Genomic DNA, 20726 nt, shown 5'->3' with positions numbered 1-20726 from the left:
AGATCAGGGCATGTGAAATCCAGCGCCGCTGTACAAGTGTATTAGTAAGAAAATACTTCAGCACTTTTATATCTGAGCAGATCATTAAAATGTATATCATTTACTGTAGTCAGCGCTGTATGTTGAACATAAATATTAAGTCCTGGGTGTTCAGAGAGTTACAAAATAAGGTCGGTTCAGAGAGTAGTGATTGTGGTTTTCAAAACCTCCACAGCAGCTGTCAGAATAAATAGATTAGTTATAAACTAGATCATCGTTTTCAGTATCTATTATCCATTTTCATGGTTCCGCTTAATTAAGAAGGATTTAGTCAACGCTGCCGTTTGATTGAGATTCTAATAGTGAACATTTCCCTTAGTTGCATTTCTGTCTCCCTGGTTTCCATTCATCTCTCCACTTTAGCATCAAACAAAATAAAATATGATGAATGATGATCCGAGGGAGTAAGAGGAGTCCCATTGATTGGATTTATGCACCACCATCCACACTAGACCGCTTCATTGCAGCTCGTCTGTGTTGTAACATATTTAAATCAGCATTAGACACTAGAGGTGCGAAAGAAAGGGTTAAATTGAATTGTGGGATATGTTGGATCCAATGCCTCTGCTGAAGGACTGAGACTGAAAGTCAGGATTGTCCTTTACTAAGTATACAATGTGGAGGCAAAATGGAAAACATGGTCTGTAACACAATATTATACTAATCAATCTACTGGTCAACATTAGACAGAGTTAGACATTAGACATTAGACAGAGTCATTGATGATATACCCCAGAATATGAATATATCTGAAACAAAATCAAGGTGGTTTTCTGACATGGCCTAAAAACTATAGTTATAGCAGCTGAGCAGATTGCTAGATTTACACTGTACGGTGATTGTTCCCATATGTCTCCCTCTGCTGCTGAGACCAAATAAAAATTAAAAGGTCCTTTTTATTTGATCACTAAAAACCATGAGCCTGCTGTAAAACAGCTTATCATTGGTGGTGCGTTTTATCACCGTGGCTTTCAGTCATTCCATGCTCATGTTCTCTCTCTCTTCTGTTTTTTTTTTTTTTTTTTTTTTTTTTCTGGCATAAGAGTGAATTACGGAGTTGGGTGAGTCAAGAAGCGGCAGACATTCAAGTCCTAGAAAAACCTCGGATAGCTGCTGATTTGCACTTTGACAAAGACACCATAGTGCAGCGAGATACGCAGTGCACTGAGAGCAACTGTTATAGGAAGTCTAGTATTCTAGTATTGAGACTCTGGGACACTGGGACAGGCGGGTTAAATAGGATGGCTGTCAACGCTGTCTGGTCCCCCACAGACACACACACACACACACACACACACACACACACACACACACACACACACACACACACACACACACACAGCACGCACAGCACGCGAGTCCAGCTGAGAGCTTGTAGAAATTGGAATAGGTGTAAATAAGATGGCTGTCAGGACTGTCACTGGTAGACACACACAGACAGCTTCAGAGTCACAGCACACGCACACAGCAAAAATTGTCAGGGTGTAAGCGGCATACACACTTCCACACGCACACACCTACCTAGCTACCTACCTAGCTGCCTTTGTGTGGTGGATAGACATGGTGTAAGTGACAGGTAGACAGACTCACACACACACACACACACCTTGAAGGGGTTGGAGAGACAGGGCTTAAGTGACAGAGGGACAGACGGTCTCAAACAAACATTGAAGAGACACCTCTAAGTGACGGACACACACACATAGCCAAGTCTGTGGTTAAGTGGAGCTGAAGGGAGCAGTCAGGCAGTGGTAAGGGTTTGTCTGAGCGTTCATCACTAGGTTTATAGAAGTGCCACTCAAACACACACACTCCCTCTATTTCTCAGATTGATGGGTGAGGTGTCAGTCTCCATCACTTCACCCCAAGTCTAAATGTCGTCTCTCTCTCTCCAGTTTCTCGTCTCTGACCAAATCTCCCTCCTTTTCGCACCGACCTCCAAGTTCTCTAAAAATCTTTAATTTGGTTCGGAGAAGCTGAAGTTTTTGGACGGGAAACAATTTAACATCTTCAAGCTTTAAAATGTCTCAAAAAGTTAGTAGTGCTCTCACTGCGGTTTTTCACTCCTGTTCCCAAGTGTTCATTTTGACTGACAAAATGACCAAGTAGTTAGAATAATCAGAGCCTTTTAGCATCACTTGAATACCAGCGTGAACTGATTCCTGTTGTCTTCCTTTACACTTATAAAAAGTTTGAATGCTGAAAATGTTCTTTCCTTATTTCACAGCAACAGGTTTCGCCACGTGTAGTATTAAGGAGAGCGCGGCAGACAGCGATGCCGATCTCGACGTGGACGGAGACGACACCTTGGAGTACGGCAAAGCCCAGTACACCGAGGCCGACATCATCCCCTGCTCTGGTGCTGGAGAAGACCAGGGAGAAGCCAGGGAGAGGGAGGCGCTACGGGGAGCTGTGCTCAAGTATGATGTCATAACCGCTTGACTAAATACTAGAATACTAACTCGACTTAAGTATTTTTAGAAATTGAAAAGCACTTTTGAGCATTTGTGTCTCTGTGTTGCAGCGGCGGGATGCCTTCTAATAGAATAACGCCTGAATTCTCCAAATGGGCCAACGATGGTGAGTAGGGTTCAAAGGAATGTTATATGTTCCTCTTTTTTTCCAAAATAGTGGGAACGGTTTGGGTTGTTTTTTATTAGTCAGATACTACTGCATTTATCTACACTAACTAAATGATGTCATTTTATTGTTTTATAATTAATCCTCGTGTGATAGAAAATGCAGCTTAAGTAGAGTGTTAAATGCTCCTACCAGTCTTTTCATTGAGCTGTTGCTTTCGAAGGTTTAGTATGTGTTTCTCTCTCTCCTCGTGTGCTTTAGCAGTGAGGTGAATGAGCTCTGAGGTCACCACTCAGCATCAAGCATGTCATTGTTTTTCCTGTTTACAGAAATGCCTTCAACGAGCAACGGAGAGGGCAGCAAGACGGACCCCAGCACTCCCTCATCTTCCTCTTCTTCATCCTGCGTCCCACGCACCTGTAAAAACAGCGAGATCGAAAAGTAGGTTCCTCAGAAATATGCACACGTGTCGTAATGGCTGCTTTTCCCAGTGCATCAGCAGCAGACTCTCATTGTTTTTCAATGATGGGGTTTCTTACTTGTGGGAGTTTTGACTTGTAGAGGGTCATAAATGATGCACTGTTTCTGTTTGTGTGTATGTGATGGGTAAGGTCTCTCAGGGACTGATTTTCTGTGGAGTTGAGTTCTCTGAGAGCACAGAGCTGCCTTAGGGTCATTATTGGGAATAAAGACTCAAACATGTACAATATATACATTAGCATAACACAGAAGACACAAACAAATTATTCAGTTTAAAAGAACTGCAGTTTTTATTTTTATTTTTTTCGTATTTTTCAAGAGGGATTAGAAAGAACAAAGAACATCACACATGCCACTCAGATTTTGTTGTACAATGGCTTGACTTCTGTTGGGGTTGGGATTCTTCAGTAGTCTGACAGGCCAGTGCTCCTTAATTTCCATCTCCTCATTCTTACTCTGCCAAACAATCCCCCTTTGTTTTCCTGTTATTACCTACCTGAGTTGTTGGATGAGTTGTGAACTAATGATTGAGCTTGGTTACACATATTCACTAAAATGCTGCCTTTAAAGTCTCTGTAACGTTCATGCTGTTTGTGCATGTACAGCTCTATCTAACAGCCTCCATATCTGGGAAGGCTGACTGTGATAAATGCTTCATTTAAATGAATCAATCAGGCCTCTGTGCGTGTGTGCTCTCCATATTAAATATCAGCAGAGGGGATAACTGGTGCATAAGCAGAGCAGCTTTAAGTGTATTGATCAACTACAAGGCAAGAACCGTGTTCTGTGAGTCAGTGGGCTGTGGGTGGGTTGATCATCCCGGCTTTATTTTGTGTGTGTGACAAATAAAAAAAAAAAAAAAAAAAAAAGAGGTTGACATGTCTATGAGGCTGCAGTCAGACACAGCTAATTGGTTCACGACTTCATGCTTACAAATGTACAGTTGGTATAAGTCACTGACAGCCAGTAACCTTTGATAAGTTTTAGTAAATCAGTGTCAGGCTTCAAACTTCCACACACAGTCATATCAGTACTGTGATGAAGTTTGGAGGAGGTTAAAAATCTGTAAATATAATTAACTGTAGAACACAGCTGAACGTATGTACTTTACATATGTACCGTTTGTACTTCAAACAGCTGGATATTAGGAATTTTTTTTGGTTTGTTGCCACATGATGCTCTGGTTGATTTCTTCGTGGCAACCTGGAGCAGAAGCTGCCTTAATCTAAGTATCCATTTAAAGGCCAGCCAACTAGATGCTGAATGATTGCAGTGGAACAAGCCGTCAGCTGGCTGGAACAATTCCCTGCCTCGCTCCTCTCCGCTCGCTATAAATGCACGTATTTGTGGAGCTTCTGTGGCCCTCTGTCCCTAAATGAAAATGAGATTTGTCTCCTTTCGTTACATTGATACATTGTACATGTTCACTTTTGTGTGTCTGTGTGTGTGTGACTTTGCACGCCGCGCTGTGCAAAGCGTCTCCCTCCCTCTCCCTCTCCCTCTCCCTCTCTCTCTCTGTCTCTGATCCCAGATGGGTAATGATCTGGTCGCCTCCCGGGGCGTCCTCGTTCCCCTGCTCATTCCCCTGCAAGATAAATGAGCTCTCTCTCACACACACACACACACGCACGTGCGCACACACACACACGCATACATATACGCGTATAACGCCTGCGATGCTCTTTCCCCTCTAAGATAAATGGCCCCTCCAATGCCGCCAATGCAATTGCTGCCAAATTTGGTGCTCCAGCTGGAACAATGTGGAGAGATTTCCATGTGGTTTCTGCAAATAATTGAATCTGTCCTCAATTTGGAAGTGATGAAGGTAGATTTCTACCCTCCACCTCCACCCCCCCCCCTCACACACACACACACTACCCGGTCTCTGTCTCTGACTTTTCCTCTCCCCTTCGTTTTATTGCTCTGTCGCTAAGTCGCATTTCTCTCTCTTTCTCTTGTCTTTCTCTTTCCCATTTCTCTTGGGCGTTTCTTTTCGTCCTCTGTCTCAATTCTTCTCAGGCACTTACAAGATACCCCAAACCCCCCTCATCTTGCCTTTTGCCATCGGAGACCTACACACACACACACACACAGAAACACACATGTGGGCCAGAAGCAGGGGAAATCAATAGTGACTTAAATGTTTTATCATGGTGTGTCGGTGTAGTTAAGGCCTCAGTTAACAGGGTGCAGCAGGGAATGATGCTCTAAAGGGATTTACCGCTGCTATTTTCACAGCACATAAGTGTGTGTGAAGTTTATTTCCATACCTGGTAGATGGGAGTTTTTTTTTTTAAGAATGTGTTGCCCAGATAGTTTTTATTTAATTCTAAATAATTAGTGATTTTGTTTGTTATTTATTTGTGCCCAACTTGAGTGAGGCTAAAATGTAGGTAGACAGTAGATTAAGACACGGGGCTGATTGTGATGGATGGTGTAGATCTTCAGCTACATACACACACAAGCTAATGCAATGAGAAATAGCCCAACACAACACGTTGGGGAAAAAGCACTAAATGGAAGGGAGGCAGAGCCATCTATCTGTCTCTGACGGCCTTCCTTACTTGTTGTGGGCCATAGAGAGGAGCTGAGATGGAAATGCAGCTGAGTTTCACTTTCCTCCACTGACACACATGCAACCTCCACAACTTGGAGCAGTCACATGTTGTGTGAATGGAAGTGGTCTAGAAGTGGTTCCCCAAGTTTTTTTATGGCAGACCATCAAATCAAGGTCTTTCAGAGTAGAGTCTCATGCTCACAAAGTCTCACACCCAAAGAAACATGAGACAGACTGATGTTCATTACTCACCAATTAATAACTATAATTAGAGGGAGGCGCACACACACTTTCAGTACACCCTACACACGTTCAGTCCTGTATTACACGCACACTGAACAATGTGTGTGTTTATTTTATTTTATTTTAGTAAGTTGACAATAAACAAGAATTTGCTCCGACCCAAGACTAACAAATTTCCCATCTTCTCGTTTATCGCTTCTTGCTCTTGCCAGTATTTGGAGCAAAGAGCACATGTGGACTACAGCTGTTATTAAAACTCCCACAGACTGTTCTGACCCAATACGTTACATTTCAGGTTGTAACCTTCATTGAACAGTAAATCGGTTCCTCTACAGAGTGAGATAAATTTTCCTATTTTGGCTCCATGACCGAAAATGTTGAAAACCCCTGAGCCAGCTTAAATCAACAGTGTACACAAATAGCTTTATGTCCTAAAACTCAAGGATTTTCACTTGTGCATCCTGCAGGTTGAGAGGTTGTTTATCTTCCTGGATGTCCCATTTAGCCCCAGAGAGTTGTCTTTCCTTTGCCTGGCCCTGTGAAGTCATTATGTTCTATGCTTTACCTCTGTTAAATCTCTGCACCTTCTCTGCACCATCTTCCTCCAGCCCTTGTGCTGTTGGCCACAGACGCATTCATGTGTATTTATATCATTGGAAAATTGCTGAATTTCTATATGGTATTGAATGAATATCCATTATAGAGAGAGAGTAGACAATAGGTTTGTGCTCTTGGTATTAAATAAGTTGTACTGCTTATACTTTCTTTTCCCCTACCTCACTTCGGACAGGGAGAGAGAAACCCTTGACGGAGTTTTGTGGCTGACTGCATGACATCAGGATTTATGGAAGCTGTTAAAAGAAAGAGAATGGCTTGTTTGAGGGACAACCCCCTGTCCTGCTCTCTCCAGCCCAGAGTCCACCGCTGCTTTATAAGCAAGCAGGCTAATCAAGACTAAATGGCTTTTTACGAGCTCAGAACTAATAAGAGGAGAGGGTAAAGTAGTTTATAGGGCACAGGGGTGGCGAGTCAAGCTAGGTCTTTATAGACATATGAGGTTACAGGAAGGAGCTAGTGCAGGTCAGCCCCTCAGAGATGTGATAGAGGTAGATAGAAGTAGAATCTGATGCTACATTTGTAGTGGCTGTTTGGCATTGTGTTAAGAGACGGTGTCGAGCTACCAATGGACTTCCAGGTACTGTGACAACAATCAACCTACTGAAATGTTCTTGAGTTCCAACCAGACTCATAAATGTTGCTCTGTAGCTGTTTGCTGCACCTGGATTTTGTGTGGAGTGATGTACATCTCTATGTGCGTAATGAAAATATCTATTATTTTGGGATACAATGTTTCTCACAAGTCCTTGTGAGACCCTGGTGATCCTTTGAGGGAGGCATGGGGCCTAATGTGAAGAGATGCTTTCAGGAGCAATAGGGAAACACAAGCACAACGTTGTCTGAGATGTTTAAAAATATTTCCAATCCATTATAGTACCGTGGTGGAATGAATTAGACCTTGGCTGCCCGTCATAGCATTAACATTGTATGGGAGACTGTGGGATAATACAAAAGATGGCCATCAGGTTTGAAAGCAGTCCGGATGTGGCCAACTGATAATGGCTAGATTTCAAAATGATTGTCCACAAACTAATGGATGGCAACCTCCAATCTTTTATATAGAGTCTATGAAAATAAGCAAACAATTGTACATCCCACTGTAATCGAGGACACAATAAGACAGAACCACCAGATGTAGAATAAATAGGGCTTCAACTTTTATCTTTAATTATTTAATTATTGTCCTACATTTTATCAATAAAAAATGACCATTTCTTTTGATTTATAAAAATGTGAAACATGAACACCTGTGACACTAGAGAGGCTAGGAGTGTGGATGGTGAAATGAAGTACAGCAGCCAAGCAGAACTGACATTCCTCATTGGCCAGTCTGCAGATATCTGGGGAATGAAGAGGAAAAAATGGGGCATCAGCATTGTCTCATTTTGGGAGAGAGGAGCCATCGAAGTTTTCAAAGAGCTTTGGTGGCTCTGCAATCAGAAAGCCTCTCTGCAGAGGTTTGCGGTACAGCTTAACACTCTGGTATTTGAGGAGTCCGGTGATCACCGTGCAAACCTGAAATGTTTAATTTGAATTAAATCTCCAATTTAGTTTAAATGGTCAATTTACTTTAATGAGCTAGTTTGATAATATGAATCAAGGAAGCATGTTGGCTGTCACACCAAAAGCGGATTTACAAAAGGTTGGCTCCTGGAAGGTAATTAAAAAAAGTCCATTCCTGATTTTTTTTCCCCCCCTCGTAGCTGATCCCCTCTCCTGTTTGAGGATGCAGCAAATGAAGCCATATCCTGAGCCCAACACGCAGCCACTTATTGCTCTCTGTTGCTCTCACCCTCCCTTCCCTCTCTTTGCTTGTCCTTCCCCATCCAGATCAATACCATAGATCAGCTAGCTATCAGGCTACAAAATGACCACATCACCATAAATACGCACACTCCTCATAACACACAGATACACACACGCACGCTGCTGTTGCTTCTAGCCAGAGAAGGAGTGGAGGCTATAATAAACACCAGCTGGCTCGCGTTGTCTCGTCTTCCTGCACCGAATCATCATCAGCGTTGCGGTCTGTACGTCACCCGTATTGATTTAGTTATGGCTGCTTCATATGCTGGCGGACAGTGTTAAACGTACATTTTCTGTTATCATGCGACACATTAATCTGAAGCTGCTCAGGGGTAGGAAGAAAGGGAGGACTCTGAGTGGAACGAGGGAGGAGGGGGTTGGAGGAGAGCAGGATAAAGCAAGGACACATGGAGACGAGATAAACACAGACAAGGAAATTAATTGGGATAGATGGGCACGTGAACAGACAGGAAAATATAGGATACACACATTAACAAGGAAAGGTTAACAAGACATGTTGCTAAGGAAGGGCCCAACAGGTATGTTGCATAGAAGGACATAAATACTATATATTTGACACGGACTAAGACACAAAGCTGGAGAATCAAAGAGCCCCAACTGTGTATTGAGCTGCAGAGATGGAAGATTCAATGTTATGCTGCATAGTGAGTGATAAATAGAACGGGTTTGCTCCTCATGAAGGGCCCCAATCAGATTACATTGAATGAACACCTACAGAGGAACAAAAGAAATATACAGCTATGTTCAAATTGTAGTGGATTCAGTTCACATCAGGGTGCATATATAATATGATGATGGAAGTGTGTGGATGTGATGGCTACGAAGTCATGCACCATCCAGTTAAAGACAGAACTTTGTTTTGCACGGAACCAAAGACAACAACAGCCAGACAAAACTCAAATGTTTGTTTTCTCTGTATGTGTAAGTTTTTCTCTTTCTTTCCCTTTGGCCTAGGGTAACAGAGGAGGAGTCCACAGCTACTACTATGGAGGCTCTTAAGGCTCGGATCAGAGAGCTTGAGAGGCAGATACTGCGAGGAGACAGATACAAGTGTCTCATCTGCATGGTGAGTATAACAGTCGTGTGAATGATATCATGGGAGTCTGCAGGTCAAGCCTAAATGCCTAAAACACCTTTGCCAGATGTTGCAGCATCAAGCATTTCTAAACTTCAATTAGTACCATAAACACAGAAAGCCATACATTGAGAATTGTGGGAGTTTCTTTAAGCAGTTAGTAACTAAGTTTGCTAAAGTAAAGCGGTTGGTTCAACCGACGTCCACATAGGTGCTTCCCAAGGTCTGACGGTATCTGTCCCAGGTCAGAGGCTTCTCCAAACCCGGCTGTACTGTAATTCTTACTTGGGAAAGAGGTTCATGTTTAACCTGATTTTTCAAATCTCTTCAAAAAATGGCTGCGGATCCATCCCACAGTCAGTGTAAATAGTAATCATACTGATTACACACAGTTCCCACCACATGGCAGTTCAAGCAAAAATTCAACAAGGAATGTATATAGCGGGGATGGGCCCTTTTTTCTTGATCTCTAGTTTCTACTTCTGAGCTGTAAATGTGAGTTTTTTTAGCTATATGCTGGATGCTTGTGCTGCATAAGTGTGCATGTAGAAACTAGCTGCATCTCATTTCTTCTGTTTCTGGAAGCTTTCCCACAGTTGGTGGTGTTGTGTTGCTGTTGTGTTGTGTGTTAGTGGTTGTAGTCCTTGCATGGCTTTGCAAGTCGACAGGATTGTCTGCTGGCCTTAAAGACTGACTAAAGACTTCCAGAGCTAATCTCTTTCCTCTGTCATCTGTTTTAAACCGAGGGCTTCATATAAATCAAAATCAACATTATTAAATTCATATTATAAAATACTTCATTGACAGTGCAGAGCACAAAGAGCATTAATTCTGCACAAAACCTGTAAAAGTTGCTTTATTAAGTGAAATTATTCTCTTTACATCGTTTGTGCTGCTGAGTGATTGGAGTCACAGATCAATAAGAGAAGCCACACTTTCTTTGCCAACAATATCAGGCAGAATGAGGGACAGTGTTCTTGTTCATCTTGTGATGCGGCCGTACCTTCATCCTCCTCTACCAGTGTTTGTGTTTCCCACTTTGTGTCAAGTGCCCATCCCGTGGACAGTGCAGCGTCGGCATCCTGTGCTTGTGTGTCTGTGTGTGTGTGTGTGAAGCGGGTAATTACCGACGCCTGCGCTTCCTAAAGGTCGCTGGATGCCTGAGGTGACACGGAGGGCAAGACACAGCGATCGATCACTCACTGCCCCATGGACACACGGCTCCTCTGTGCTCATCTGTCACTGTCCCTCATCTCTCTGTCTCACACACACACACACACGCACACACTAACACAGGCATACAGGGAAACACAGCGATGTACACACACATCTAATCTGTCTCTGTCTGTCTTCAGCCTGTCACCGTGCCCCCTCCCTGTCACTGTGTCTGATCTAAAAGTCATCAGATTACCCCCACTAGTTGGCAGGAGGGGGTACGTTTTAAAGAAATTGGAGATTTTCACTGCAGCCTCCAGGTAGACGCAGAAAAACTTCATGCAAGGTTGTGAACACCACATAGTTTGGTTTCTTACTGATTGTGACTTTGAAATTTTTAGGTAGTTGCATATTAGTGGAAAACAAATGGCCCTCTGCTGTTACTAAGTTGACTAAAGTCATGCCTTATCTTTTCTTGGTCTTGAGATCCGCTCAATGCTGCAGCTCAGTGTCATCAGTGGATTTCTACCTCCATCTACTGGTCTTTTTAAGAAGGAAATCTCATTGTAATTATTTTATTTTATTTAGGAAATTTCAATGCATCATTTAAAAAAGAAAAAATCTGGTAGTATTACTAGTTACATTAGTTACAACTAATTAATAACTGATGCTCATCTGCAACACATATTTTGCATGGAACAGTAAAATAAATACATTTATGTTTTTATGTTGGAGGGCTGTATTTGACTACTCAGCGTATCTGTAAAGTAGCCTGGTAATTAAATTCAAAGCAACACAGCAGTCACTTCCATAACCCTGAGGGACTCCTGCTGTAGTCACAGCTGAAGAAGCAAAGGCCACAGTGTTTTATTAGTCATAAATATGGCTCTGTATTTGCTGCCATCATGGAAATCATTGCCAACCAATAAGCCTAACTTCATACATAGAAATATTCAGTATAACCCAAACCATCTCTTTCTGAAACGAAAATACCAGGATGTCCCCCTCAAAAGAAACTTCAGGAGTATCCTGTCCCTTTTGGACTGTGAGCATGCCATCAGAATGTGGACCATGAACACTCATCAAGTTCACAGTAGTGTGTTTCTTCCCGTTAGCAATGTCAAGTGAAGTGAGTGGATTATGAAGTTATGCTCTTAAGTTGTGTGTAAATGAATCCTTGTGTTGCCTGAGCTTTAAGTGACATCTTTAAATTCTGAACTTCTCTTGACTTCAAGCTTTTTTGCTAAGTCGAATCTCATAAAACTCACAGTCGAGTGAAGTCGTCCTCGAGCATCTCTTCACTTCGGTCATTGGCTGCTTGGCTGTTATTTGCGCACACTCCGACATCTGTATGTGTGGGTGTGGGTGTGTGTCTGTTCCGTTGGTGTGGTGTGCGCGTTCAGTACAAGCCCGGCTCTATGATTAGCCCCCTCTCCTCCCCACCCTCACCCTCCTCCTCCCGCAGAGAAAGCCTGCTATCCAGTCAGGTGCGGAGATCAAGAGCATAGGGGCGTGGCCAGGGCCCCGGCCACTGGCCAATGAGGTCGGAGAGAGGCAGCCTAAGTCCCTCCCCCTCGGCCTGTACTGCCTGTACAGGAGCCTTGTGATTGGTGGCTACGGCAGCGGCATAAAGAGGCTCCTCCCACAGCCCCTACGGAGGGTAAGGCACTCCCTCCCTCCTGCGCTCCTCTCCCTCCCTTTACCCCCCCATTCCTCCTTCATCTCTCAGTTCTTTTCCAGAGGAAAAGAAAAGAACGCCCAACAGAGCTTGTTCACAGCTTTCTCCCTCATCTTCTCCTCCCTCTGCCTGCTTCCCTCCGCCTGTGCTCGTTGCCTGCCCCATGTTGTGTCTGTACACGTGTGTGTGACCCGCAGGTTGCGGGTTCAGTTGCTCTTATGCTGCCTTGCTCAGTGGTTCTGTGGCTACTGGCTGTGTCGTTCCTCCATGGTTAGTGGTCTGTTGCCGTCGGTTGGTCAGGGATTGTGCAGTGTCGGTTGTTTGTTGGTAGCTGGCATGTGTGCACTCTCTGATCTTTGCGTAATTTCATTGTTTCCCTGTGTTTTCAGGACTCCTACACGATGCCACTGACTTCCATCCAGTGCTGGCACGTCCATTGTGAAGAATGCTGGCTCAGGACCCTGGTACGCTGAAAGCTCTCACACATGTTCACACACACACACACACACACACACACACACACACACACACACACACACACGCGCGCGCGCTCATTCCTCTGTGCTGCAGGGCAGCTTCTCATGACATGCAGTTATTGCAGCCTCATTTCATAGTCAGTGAATTTCCCTTTGTATTCATGCCCCATAGGGAGGAACTAAAATGGAATATTCCCCAAATGACCTGTTCTCTCATTGCGCACACAATCCATTCAATGCGAACACTTGTGGTCTCAGTAGGGGAAATGCTTAGATGGAATGGTCCCCAAAAGGCTTGTTAAAATATTGGAATAAAGTGGTCAACTCCAACACTGACTTCTACACAGCGCCTTGGGTCTACACACACCACTGAGGTTTTGGTGGTTATTAGTGAGGCTAATATATTCAGTGGTGTGTAATTAGCTGGTGCTAATGTGGTAAATGGAGCGCCGAGGAAAACGGTGTCCCTACTGCTTTGAGGATAAACAGTTTACTCGTTGGCTTTCGTTCTTTACTATTATCCCCTGTTTTCTCTACATGTCTTCTTCGATATTGTCACTTTCCTTGTTGTACCTCATTGTACATTTCTCTTCAAACTATTAATGAGGTACCATCAGATAGAACATCCTGACAGGCTGCAGCCCTCCCCCAGTAGTGGGGCAAGGCGTTCCCCACCATGTACAACGACTATGAATGTGAAATAATGGTTAGAGGGCACAAGGTCCTGAACATTACTCAGCTTTAATTGGGTTTGCTGATGTGCACACGATTGCCAGGGACATACATTCAGTTCAGGATCAACACTTATCTATGAAGAACTTCATTTAAGAACGATCTAAATAGTCTGTTCAGTTGTTATGAATTACTGGCACTATTTTAATGTCTTGGTTAATCTGTGCTAGAAACCGTACTGTACTTAAATGTGGCCCATTGTTTCCATCTGCCATGTATCCAAATTCTCTGTGTGTTAGTGTGCACGGGCGCACATGCTGCCGTTGCGGGTGTAGTGTATGGGGCATTAAACTCATAGCCTGGAGACAGCTATAAAAACGTGAGGGCCAAGCTGATCAAAGTAAATGCCTGGGAATCTAGTTAACGTCAGCCCAGCCCCTTACCGGTTTAATAAGCAAGGCAGCTGGAGCGCAGCATGATGGGCACACACCCACACACGCTTAGCGCCCGCACTAAACAAGAGCGGAGACAGCCGCGCAAACAAGAGAGGAATGCTCCTTCACACACACTTTTCTCAGTGACTGAGGATTTCACAGGTGTAGCTCTAGCAAGGTTCTATCAAGTTCAGGGCTTTTTGTAAATTCTCTGAAGATAGACACGGCACAAAAATTAAATGAATGTTGTATTAGATGTTAAATGTGTTTCACACATTTTCGTGGTTTGGTATGTAGAGACCGTTCATCTGTTAATGCTGAATTACTGATGATTAATATAAGACACTGGGTGTGCCCTAACCTGACTATACGGCCTGGTAGCCAGCCTGAACTTCCCCCATACACAACATTTTTGTGAGGTTGGTCTAGAGTTGCTCTGCTGGGAACTGAGCATGCTCTGGCAAAGATGTCACTGGCCAGTCAAATCGTTTGGGTGGACTTCATGTGGTGATAGACAGGAGAGTAATGACCACTTAGTTATCCCTGTCATTTGAGCACTCTGATTGGTTGCTGGACAACCTCTGTATTGGTTAAAACATCCCATAATGAAATCCAAATGATGTGTTACCAGACTCATTGTGAGAAGAACTGAGTGTGTCTATGCCATGCCAATCAGGCTATGAGATGCTCCGACATTTTACCTGAATAAAATATATGGCACCCCATACCTGTTCAAGCCCGGAAAGATGGCTAAGAATATGAATGTATGTATGAATATGAGTTTAAGTGAAAATACTTGGATGTTGCTCCTGAGTTCAGTGATACACTTAAAAAAAACATGTTCACTCTTGTAAAAGTAAAGCTACTATGAAAGGTTTCCTATTTTTAAGAACTCTTGGACTGTGCCATGACTAATGACGACTATGATGAACCTTTGTGGGTCAAAACATCCCCAGCCTTTCTACATAGCAACCACCACACTTTACCTTTCCACCTTTTTAAGTCTGGAGTCGCAAATCCTCTTAGCGGGAGTTTGTGATATGTGGTAGCCTCCTCAACGACCTCAGACTGTGTGTATATGGCCTTTGTACTAACTTCGCCACTGCACCCACCCCAAAGCGTTTATTCATTGGCTTTCAGGAAAAGAAGCCTATAAATCCTCAGGGGTCAGACGTGCCCATACATCTGTACTGACGAGCAGAAAGCGCTGGTATTCCAGTTATGAAATCTGTGCTTGATGTTGGGTCTGTGTTACATATTACACCCACCGTCCCTTTCAGGGGGAAATGAAAACTTGCGCACTGTAACTTTTGGTACTGAGGGGGGAAAAAGCATTTAGCGCTAACTGTAATTATATTGTTATGGTTATGAGAACATTTGACAAAAATCCTGCCATTGCTGCACCTTCCTAGTTGACTCCAGATGTACCGCTATACTTGTGTGGAGGACAGTGGTAGAGACCACCCAGTCAGAATGTTGTTACGATGTCAGCCCTGTGTTGCATATTATCACCTGCTGCTTTACTGTAGATGGCACACTATCAAAGCACTTGGGGAATACTCTGAGATGGTGTTCCACTGCAACCAGGCACATTTAGATCCTGTTAGGAGGACGAAGTACTAAGAGATGCATCTGTCTAGCACTAGTCAACTGTTAAAACACATTGTATTATACAGTTGCAGCTTCTAAAGACTATGACTGCTACCCATCAGTTTAGGACAGATAACTCTGCACTGTACCATTTCCATTTTGAGGTATTATATAGTATTGGCTACAGGATGCCAACAATCAATGAAAATGATCTTCATAAATTCTAAACAACCAAGCTCACTATTGTCTGTCTGTCCATCACAGGGGAACAAGAAGCTGTGCCCGCAGTGCAACACCATCACCTCACCTGGAGACCTGAGGCGTGTCTACTTGTAAAGAGCACAACCCCTGCCTCTTCTTCCTTCCAGTCCATTCCTCCATCTTGGATTTCATCTCCCTCCCCCCGTCGCTCGCCTTTTTTCTCCATCTCGTGGCCTGGGTCCGCAACTGCCAAGCCTCCAAGAGCATTCATGGACGAGACTGCTGTCTTTGAGACGCCGCTGGCTCTTTGAGGAGGGTGAAGCTAAGCTTGAACAAATGACTGTCACTGACTCTCTGGCTGGCTGTTTCATCATGCACTCACACAAAAAAAGAAGAAAACATCCAGACTTGCCATCCCCGCGGTCAGCAGGCCTGTTTCCCTTTCCTCAGTGACATGCCTCCTTCTACACGTAACATGAGGATATCTTCCACTGGAGGACTTGTAGTCAGTGGAGACCAAAAACACCCAGCTAAGCCCTGCTGAGACCTGGTAGCTTCACGCTGCTGGAGGTGAACTTGACTTCTAGTAAAAATATAAAAGCTTCGTTTTTCCCCTGCTAGCTCTTCTAAGACATTTCAGTGGTGCTGGACGGCAGGCTTTACACAGATGACTTTAAAGAGAAAGCTTCTTTAGTTTTGTTTTGTTTGTTTCCTCTCTACATGCAACTGTTGCTTAAGAGAATTTAAAGGAAGGGCCTGTCCACTAAAACCGAGCTTTCAACCAAACTGAGAATAACCTCACAGCTACGACGAGGAGTTTGACAGTCGCCCTCTTCCACCACTTCTTCTTCACGAGCTCTGCCCTCCCCTGTTTCCCTCTTTTGTGGTGTTCTAGTGAAGTAAACCAAAATTTCTCCCCCTCCAAGATGCAGTGCAAGCACATGTAATATAGTTCTATGTATGTTTACAATGTTGGGTGTAAATGACATAGGGTTCACACACACACATACATACACAAACATAAGCAGACACACACAGAAGTATATAATAGCAAAGTCCTGTTTTTAGTTGGAAGGGTTTGAGAATGATGTTTGGGTGAAAAAAATGGCTAGAATAAAAGAAGCCTTCTGTATTTTTAAAAAAATAATAATAAACAAACATTTCAAGATCCAATGAAATTTTATTTGACTGTACAGGAATTTAAAAAAAAAGAGTGAAGTAATAATAAACTACTCAAGTCTAGATGGTCAAGATTTAGGTGGTGTAATTTTTCAGCAGAGTACCCTGAAAAACTGTAGATCTGAACATGAAGCAAGGACAGGTGTTAGTTTTCTTGAGGAGATTCCTGTTGGCCAAGATTTCCTGCAAATAAGCAGAACGACGGAACTGCGCTTTAGTTGAAATGTTGTCCAGCTGAGCCTCTTCTTTTAGCCACCATCTCTGCTTCTGTCAGTTGAAGTAACAACATGCTCGGATCATAGTCTAGACACTTCCTTGTTTTACCCCTACGTGTCTCAAAAGAAAGCGTTTTTCCATTGTTTTCATATTGCTATGCTGAAAAAAAAAAAAAAATGTCCCAAAATGGCAACTCCAAAGGTCAGGCTCTTTCTAAGCTATAACGGATGAGGGAAGTCTGGAAAAGATGGATGCCCAAGGCTGAACTGGCAACCTCCAGAACGCGCAGCATTTCCCTATTCCCTTTACAGCAGCAGCATTGGCAGCCAAGGTGGTGGTGTGCTTTGTGTTTGTAAAACTATGTATTCTGTGATGTCTGTATTGTTGTAAGAAATACTGAAAAAAAAAAAGAAAAAATAAAACTTCTCAAATATCATGAGTGGTCCTGTTCACACAACCGGGGTGGTACAATAATATTGAAGAAAAGTATTCCAATGTTCACTGAAAGAAAGTGACAAAGATGGCCTTATTCTGTTTGTGTGTTTTTAATGGTCTTTGTTTCATCTTAATGTCAGTAATGTCTGCTCTCTCTAAGCAACTTTTCTTTTGTTGAAGTCAGAAGTTGGCCATCCCTGTGAACTGTTAAATCATTCAAAAGGCCCACAGTTTACACACTCATCTTTAGTTGTCAGAGAGACAAATAGGGTCTGGGATCCTTCTTTATAACGGCGACTAATTTTGGGGGGGAAAGAACACATGAGTTGTTACGCCCTGATAGCTGACCAACTCATGCTTCTCTTCTGATGAACCTTTTTTTTTTTTTTAAGATTAATTCCCTTTGGTTTTACCTCAATATGTAAATACACATCCTGGTAAGTTAAATACTGGACAGAAAAACAGGATGTGATGCTAAGCTTTGCGTTGACATTGTGATCCCTGTTGGTTTGAACCAGGCCCAAAGATGGAAAAACTGCACAAGAGAATTGTGTCGGAACTAATCTGTGTCTTGTATATTCTTGGAAATGGTACATGTCTTTCCCGTTTGTAAACTACATTTGACATGAATTAAATACTTGTAAATCTAAATTATGCCACATGGCTTTTCTTGTTCAACTCCTTGCTGCCCGTGCATGTGCGTCAAGGAAGTAATTTGGGTTTTATTTCAGTGATTCTGATAATGAGTTCTTTGGAAGTTTAAGCTAATGTTCACCAGCTCCAACAATGGGCCTTGTATTGTCTTTACATTGTGAGTCCATGTGTATGTTCTTGTTTTGTTTTTTTTGTTGTTGTTGTGGCTAAACCTGATCCTAGATATAGACATACGAGATGTTAGACTCGCTTACAATTACCCACAGTACCTTACCTTGAATGGGTTGGTGAAGCCACCTTTGGGTGGCTTTGTTATCCAGGATTTGGAAAGGGGTGGAGCCAAATAGAATCACTACATCAACACTCATGTCCTTCCCTAATCTCCTATTTCCATGAAGGAGGTAGAAGATGGATAAACTGTCAGGAGAGAGGCTGAAACAGGTCTTTCGACCAGTACAAGACATTATCAGTTGTGTCCATCTACTGTAGCTAATTGTGTTAACTGATGTCATACATTGCCCCTGTGTGGTAGCAGCCATTGTGTTTCTCTCTATCCACCAATTTGCACAGGGTCTACCTTGCAGCTGGCCATGCCTGGTAAAGTTCAAATGGGAGGTGCCAGAAATCCAAAACCTACTGCTCAGCTACATCCTCACTCCAAAGGTCCAGTACAACACCTACCACTGCTGCAGCAATCTAACAAGACCCCACGATCATTACCTTGAGTCTGATTAACTCCTTCACTTTGGGCAGCAACTCATTTCCAGATGCAATTTTGAGTCCGACCCGCCACTGAAACCGCGCATGACTTAATGCTCCTCCTGACGTTCCTAGTGTCTTCTATTGCCACCGTGGCATACCAGGGTACTCGGGTCATTTATGGACACATTCCAGTCCTTCCAACAGTCCTCTGCAGCACAGCACAGCCTGCTTCCCCTTCTTAAGTTGCCAGATGATTTGCCAAACCTTTTTCTCCATGGCCTCCCTGACCATGGCCTCCTCCTCCCAACCCTTTCTGCTTCTATGGCCACATTGGTTTTGATTCTCTACTCATTGATTCATGTTTACTTCTTTTGTTTGTCAGACGTTTCTCATAAATGAAAATAACCACATCTATGTCTGTTAGATCCTCAGTACTGATAAACTTCATAGGAGGAAGGCACAGCTGGAGGCGAGTCCTGCTTTGGCAGTGCAGCTATTTGGAGATCGGTTTTGAACAGTATAGCAGAATGTTGGTTACACTGATCCCAAAACTTTAGATCACATTTCTACATCTGCTTTTGCATCTATCCTCCATTAGAGAATGTATTCATGTTTTTTTGTTTTTTTTTTGCGAAATATGTTTAATGTGTGCACTCAGGAGCTCTGGTGACACAAATGAGATGGTCATTTTTTAAAAACATTTGCACTTTTACCTGCTGCAGCTGAATGCCATATTTTCACGACTGTAATGTTCTAGATCAGCCTTATTCTCCATACTGGGGGAAGTTGAGAGTCCAACAATCTCTATTCGTCAGTGCGTTATGCAAATAACCTGATCTCACTGAATCCCAGTGACATGTAACTGCATAACAAATGTGAGGGTGGTGGTGGTACACCATAATTGCGGTTGCTTTCTGGGAATCTCCTGGAGCTCTATAGGAATGCTTTTTTTATGGTAAGTGCTGCTTTTGGCTGATGTGGGGCTGTAATTCAGGGCTACTCCCATTTCTCAGGTTAAAGCTAAAGAACCAGAAGACAGCATTGCCATCTAGAGGACTTAAACACCCAGTCACTACTCTCTCCATAAAACCCTCACATAATCCCCACTACTGCTATCAGGCAGCTATCAGCAGAATGCCAGATGGTGCCCGCATGCTTGGGGAAAATGTGTGTGTGCCTAAATACTCTTGTTAAATAGTGCTACAGAAACCAACGCTGCCAAACATCAGAGCTCGTTTAGGAGACGCCTGTAACATTAATTAGCAAAAATTACAACAGTATGATCTCTCTCGCTAACCAGTTGGCGCTCAGATCTACATCCAAGCCTTAAACAAAAGCAGTATTTGCCTTTTCTTATGCAGACCAAGGTGAGGTCTTATTAGACCCGGCCCTGAGCCCTGCCCAGTAAGCGCTCCTGTAAGTGCTGTCAGATGCTAATAAAGTTGTCGTGAATGCGAGGCAACCACAGCAGGAGACAACCTTTGTAGGATGTTGTGAAGTTGTGTGCCGTCCTTCTGGATGTGGCTGCTGCTGTATTCTGCATGTGAATGTGCAGTGTAGTCTACCACTCTGCAAGTTAGTCATTCAAAAGAAATGACAAAGTACTGACTTTCTGCTTTTATTTTGAGACTATAGATTACAGATACAGCCCCCAAGAATCTCCAGCTGCTCTGGCCCACACTGGTCTGTGACTGCTCTCCAGTTGGCCCGTGACTGAGATGTGTTAGATGTTGTTCATGAAAGCTTTTAAAATAGGAAGTAGGGAAGCTGCTACCTAACACTGACTCCTAAGTCTCTCTTTATCTTTCTCCCATTCCTCTCTCCTAATTCATTAAAATAGATAAAAGTCCACTTTGACCAGCATGTCCACATGTTCACACACTGCATAGCTAACAGTCCTTAGCCTATTTATTTA

At 43.2% G+C, this 20726-nt stretch overlaps 1 protein-coding gene across 16 annotated transcripts in view; it reads left to right on the top strand.

The window, feature by feature from the left end:
- Positions 1-17456, top strand: part of rnf220a (ring finger protein 220a) — a 147560-nt gene extending 130104 nt beyond the window's left edge. For 11 of the 16 annotated variants that reach the window (XM_047588612.1, XM_047588611.1, XM_047588601.1 and 8 more), the window contains 7 exons: positions 2267-2459; positions 2564-2619; positions 2949-3060; positions 9299-9410; positions 12040-12234; positions 12642-12716; positions 15689-17456. In XM_047588612.1, the coding sequence (XP_047444568.1) occupies positions 2267-2459; positions 2564-2619; positions 2949-3060; positions 9299-9410; positions 12040-12234; positions 12642-12716; positions 15689-15760 (815 nt within the window). In that variant the 3' untranslated portion in view covers positions 15761-17456. The remainder of the gene's footprint in view (positions 1-2266; positions 2460-2563; positions 2620-2948; positions 3061-9298; positions 9411-12039; positions 12235-12641; positions 12717-15688) is intronic. The other 5 variants (XM_047588613.1, XM_047588614.1, XM_047588617.1 and 2 more) reach the window with 1 other exon arrangement.
- Positions 17457-20726: the final 3270 nt, after the last annotated feature.

Source organism: Mugil cephalus, chromosome 7 (assembly GCF_022458985.1).
Source record: "Mugil cephalus isolate CIBA_MC_2020 chromosome 7, CIBA_Mcephalus_1.1, whole genome shotgun sequence".
Lineage (NCBI taxonomy): Eukaryota > Metazoa > Chordata > Actinopteri > Mugiliformes > Mugilidae > Mugil > Mugil cephalus.
The sequence above is the reverse complement of the archived record's forward strand: the minus strand, read 5'-3'. Positions and strand labels throughout refer to the sequence as shown.